Consider the following 5850-nt stretch of genomic DNA (forward strand, 5'->3'; position numbering starts at 1 on the left):
GTTTCGAATTTTCAATGGAGTCATAGCCAACGCTCATTTATAGTGGCAGTGATTAAACTTTCAGTTTTTCTAAACTTCTATAATAGATACAAGTTGCAAAAACGTTCTTATTATCAGCTTCACACTCATAAGTCATAACCCAAGACAAGAAAATAAAGACAAAATATTTTCAGGTTGTGTAGAGAGCTTTTCTTATGTCTAGTCCTGTGATGTGAATCTCTTTTTCTTCAATATTCAGTCCTCATCTGTATATCCTGTGGTCTACATTCCAATGGCTGTTTCATTCTATATTTTGACCATTCCATTTATGAACAAAGTTCTATCAAATAATTAGGGAACAATTACTACTAAATCAACTAATAATTCCCTACCATCTTTGGAATGTTTACAGTATAACTACCACGAACAGTATAACATTTCCATTTTAGCTAGAAGTCACTTTCTAACCCAATATCTTCCTACTTGGTTTTTAAACCTCCGTCTCTTGTGACTTCTACAAATACCATCTCTCTTCTTCTTTTCTTGAATTATTTATTTTTTTCAACAATGGGGTTGTGCGGCTTTCATGCCTCTTGTTCTCTTCTCTCTCTCGTTCTAATAATCGTTTTTCTATTATGTGGAGAACATGTTCATAGTATAGGCAGATTGCAAACAGGTGGCTGTAATTTGTTTGAAGGAAGTTGGATTTATGATGCAACTTATCCTCTATATGATTCTTCGCAGTGTCCTTTTTTTGAGAAGCAATTTGATTGCGTAAGGAATAGTCGTCCGGACAAACAATATCTCAAGTACAAGTGGAAGCCTACTGCCTGCGAATTGCCAAGGTACTTTTGTTGCTGCTTTTTAAATATTCGATCTCTTGTAAAGCTTTCATGTCTGTTGTATGTGAGTTTATCAAGTGTTAACGTGGTCCAGAAACTTATTCAAAATGTAAATGATGTTTTATTTTATTCTTCCTCTCTACAACAGGCTGATATTTGTTGTAGAGAGCATAAAAGAGGTCAGGTTTATATAGGAATTTAATACCGATAGAGGTCTGCCTAATTCCAAAAACTTATTCAAAAAACAAGCATGGTCGGAAAATCAGTACTATTCTTGGACCGATGTTTTTAGCTAGGTGGTTCGATAGGTAGAAGGTCGCAGGTCAGTCCTATAGGCTCCCGACCCTCGAAAACCTTTGAGAGTGCAGTGTTTATCGTTGGATGATGCTGGACGTTCAATAAAAGTCCCGACGAAAGCACACTGCGTTCTTATATTAAAAATGACAACAATCAGTTGGTTCCAAGTTACATATTGCATTTATGTTCTACTAATAACATTCTTCTGATGACTCTGGCAGTCTGGCCCACGAAAAGATACAAGAATCAAAGTGTTTTATGTTCTACACTTTTACAGTTATACGTTCTACCTTAAGGTTAAAATCAGCCGGCTGACAACTTTGGTACACTGTCTCTGTCAAACTGATTAAAATCAAAATGGGTTTGGGAACCAAGTAAATTAGGGCCACAAAAAAATCTATTTATACTCCCTTAATTACTCTCTAGGGATTCTATATATTAAGTAGTCCATATTATATTTCTCTTTCCGAAAATCAAAAAATAAAAATAGAAACAAATAAATAACTAATAGCTTAACCAATTAACTAGCTAAAACTCTATATCGTAACAAATAAATAACAAAAATTTATTCATATTTCATCAAACAAAACAAAAAAGAAAAAAGCAACTCCTAAAAAAATTAATGCCCAAAAAATTCACCTTTTTTTATTGTTAGTCTTTTCTCTCTTTTTTGTTATAAAACTCCACTTTTTATTACTTTAGTTTATATTAATTTTGAATAGAGAAAAAAAAAAATTGTATGTTCTCTATTTATTTATCTATTGACTTGAACAAATATATGAAGAAAGATAGTGGAAGATGAATGCTTTGAATATGAAAATAATGTGGCTAAAGATGAAGATGTAATAGAAAAAATAATTAATTAATCTTATTCAATTTTTTTTAGGCGTTAAGTAAGATTGTTTTTTTTTTATTTGTGAAAATATTGGTAAGTTTTTTATTTATTTGTTACTATGTATGATTTTAGTTATTTAATTAGATAAGTTATTAGCTATTATTTCGTTTCTATATTTGTTTTTAAATTTTTGGAAACAGAAAATGAGATTTGGATGCCAAGTAGTAAATGAAGTCCTAAGGGACTTATAGAGAGTATGAGTACAAGCGCTCATTAGGGCCATGCAAGAAAGATCAGTTTGCAAACTTAGCATAACGAACTTTAAAAGAGGCCAAGCTGTAACCGTAGAACGGCCCAAAAATTAAATTTTGTATTTTGAACACCAACAGCGTAATAAGAATTACAAGTAGAAATTGAAATAAGAAGTGAATTGCTTCTTATGGCAATATGATCTTACTTACACGCATGCGTTTTTGCAATTGCTTACGTTCGTTCATCTTAATCTTCAGCGCACATGTAAATGAAATTTAAGTCAAATAGTTTGAAGCAAAGGTCAATTCACTTCTTTAAGTGAGACTCCTTCATGGCCTTATCACATGCAATAATTTGGTGCGACATACCATAATCATATTATTGGTAATTTGGCAAAGGCATCGCATGGACTCAATGTTATGTAGGGCCCTACATCAATGTCCATTACAGAAACATCATTGTTAGAGAGCCCAATTTGCAGCTGGACTTGATAATAGATTAATCACGTATATAATATAATTATATAATAGGGACCAGAAGCCGCATTGAAGACTGTTGGACGCAAGTGTGTCAAAACAAATTTATGAGCTAATCACATCGTACCTTCGCAGGGGGAGGGAAAAAAAAACAATGTATGTAGTTAGAGTTCGTGTATATTTTGATACCGTATATTGAAATTGATGAAGAATTAGAATTTAAGCATGTGTTATTTTTTTTTGAAAGGATGATCTAGGGGATGTAGAACACATCTCTATCGAATGGAGAAGAATGAGATCCTTCTTTTCTACATCTCTATTTCCGGCAAAAGAATGGTGTCTTTCTTTTCGAAATTACTTTGTTTTTCATCCAACTATACCCATAGGGCCACTCATGATTGGTGAAGTTTGGCCCATTGAGCTTCATATGAAAGAAGACCCACTTATTGAAGTTCTGCCTGAAATTGTTATAGAGCTAAAATCCCGAAACTGACTTTGTGTGCTAAAACTCTAAAAGCCGAAAACTATCTCTGTGAATAGATTGTTTGCTCAACTCAACTCCTCGTATTATTGGACATTTGGACTTCGTAAGAAAACAACACCTGTTTTTTATCCTTATCAACCTTTAATGAATTATTGGATCATCAAACTTTGCATGGCACAGGTTTAATGGTCAAGATTTTTTGGAAAGGCTTAAAGGGAAAACCATTATGTTTGTGGGTGACTCACTGAGTCTGAATCAATGGCAATCACTCACATGCATGCTTCACACGGCTGTGCCTCATTCCGACTATACCATATATCGCACGGGAGCCATTTCAACAGTCACATTCCCAGTAAGTTGTTTTTCATGAAATTTTCTTCGCCATGCATAGTTCCAAACTGGCAAAGAATTGTAACTGCAAATCGTTATCGTTTTCGACATTCTACATAGAATCATAAGAGATTACTAGTGCAGTACGGAAGCAGTTTTGGGAGTGGACACCCCTTCCAACATATGGTTTCTAAACATCTAAAGGTTGACTGAACTCAGCTCATTAGCCGATGTCTGCTAATTTTAATTTATCTTTAACTAAATTTTGGAACAAGATCAAGTAAAAGAGTCGGAGAAAAAAGTGAGAAACATCACTCTAACCCGACGCAGTTGGGCCTCTTCCATCCATCATCCATGATGGTGCCAAGCTTTAGTTAAACGCCTTGACCTAGTGACTTCTAGCCGTAAGCCCACGTGTGGCACCCACAGGCCACAGCCCACAGCCCACAGCAGCAAGCTGGTTCTATGATCTGGGCCTTAGCTATGAAACAAAGTATCTTACGTCAAAGCCTTCAGCAGTTGAAAGGAGTGAAAGCCCACTAGTCCACTACATATGCTGATAGCCTGATATGCTGGAGCATTTCTTGACTCAAAGCCTTCAGAGGAGTGTGTGTGACTTAAAAGTTAAAACTGTTGTGAATTTCTATCGTGACTTACTTTTCCATTCACAGTTTGGAACACTTTTGAAAAGAATAAGAATAACTAACACTTTTGAAAGATGGTGTTAATATTCACGAAGCAAAATCACCAGATATTTTTATTTATTTTTATTGCAGGAATATGCTGTTAAGCTGATGCTCTTTCGTAATGCATTTCTAGTTGACATAGTAACTGAAAAAATTGGTCAAGTTCTAAAACTTGACTCTATTGAGTCAGGGGAAATATGGTTGAGAGCAGACATGTTGATCTTCAATACGTGGCACTGGTGGCTGCACACTGGACGAAAGCAACCGTAAGCCTTTTCTCGGTGAACATAAATATATTTTTGTATTATCTGATATATGATCCTTACTCTTGAGTCTCGAATTCTCGATACAATGATACCAATTTTCTTGATTTTTAAAAAGAGTTGATGTTGTCTTGTACTCTTGTAGATGGCAATTCTTACAAGAAGGAAACAAGGTATACAAAGACATGGATCGCTTGGTTGCTTATGAGAAAGCATTGATAACGTGGTCCAAATGGGTGGACTCAAACATAGATCCTACCAAGACTAGAGTCCTTTTCCAAGGCGTTTCACCTGATCATAACAGGTTAATTTTGAAAACCAGATAAACCGCTGCTATGTTTCTTTTTCATACTACTCTTTTAGTTTTCCGATGATGGTGAGTATGTGGACGAAAAGGAGGTGACGAGTGGAGACAATTGATCTAAGCAAAATAGGATTGATACAACTTAGTAATTGATAACAAGCCATGCAAAAAAGATGTTGAAACAGAAGGAAAGGCATTTGATTTTCAAACGCGTTCCTTTTCCTTTAAGGCCCGAGTAAAGAATAGGGCTTTGGACATTTTTCAAAGACTATGTTGGGCTATCGTTCAGCTCTAGCATATTCTTCGGGTTTTACCTTTGAACCGATCTGTATTTGCGTCTGGTTTCACCTTAGCATCAGTGATTCAGTGTTACATTATTGAAGTTATAAGATTTGAATTGTAGAAATAGCCCAAAGCTCACTACTCTTCATTATTCTGTTTCTGTTTATGATATCAGCTCCGCGGATTGGGATGATCCAGAAGCCCAAAATTGTTATGCCCAAGAAGTGCCGTTAAAAGGTTCTACATATCCAGCTGGTCCACATCCCGCAGAGACAGTGGTGAAGAAAGTGTTGAGCACCATGTCAAAACCGGTCTCTTTGCTTGACGTGACTACACTTTCACAACTAAGAGTAGATGGTCACCCTTCAGCTTATGGTATTGGTGGGCACGCTATTATGGATTGCAGTCATTGGTGTCTTGCTGGTGTTCCTGATACTTGGAACCAACTCTTATATACAACTCTTTTAAAGATATAAGATTTTGATTACTATATTTTCGCAAAACGAAAAACAAGGAAAAAATTGTGGATTATGATTATATTGATATCAATTGCAACTTTTCAAGTAGTGCTTTCTCTTTCATACAAAGTTGAGTAAACGCTAGTATTAGGAATGAATAACGCTAGTATTAGGAATGAATAACATCGGGGGGAAAAAAAAAGTATTAAGAATGACTTATATATTAGTTTTCCATGATTCCTTTTCATTGAAGTAAAATGAAATTGCAAATTCCTCTATTTGAATTTAGGTAGATATACACAGCGTTGTCATTCTGACTGGAATTCCCTGTAGATCATTGAAGCCTATTGCCTACCATATGG

The 5850-nt window shown here is 35.3% G+C and overlaps 1 protein-coding gene across 1 annotated transcript; it reads left to right on the forward strand.

The window, feature by feature from the left end:
• The first annotated feature begins 254 nt into the window (after nt 1-254).
• On the forward strand, nt 255-5593 carry LOC147518862 (protein trichome birefringence-like 43). Its single transcript, XM_086590570.1, has 5 exons — nt 255-824; nt 3346-3517; nt 4272-4447; nt 4590-4748; nt 5206-5593. Exons 1-5 carry the CDS (start codon nt 547-549, stop codon nt 5504-5506), a joined length of 1086 nt encoding a protein of 361 aa, XP_086446696.1. The 5' UTR covers nt 255-546; the 3' UTR covers nt 5507-5593.
• Nucleotides 5594-5850: the final 257 nt, after the last annotated feature.

Source organism: Coptis chinensis, chromosome 2, assembly GCF_015680905.1.
Source record: "Coptis chinensis isolate HL-2020 chromosome 2, ASM1568090v1, whole genome shotgun sequence".
Taxonomy (NCBI): Eukaryota; Viridiplantae; Streptophyta; class Magnoliopsida; order Ranunculales; family Ranunculaceae; genus Coptis; species Coptis chinensis.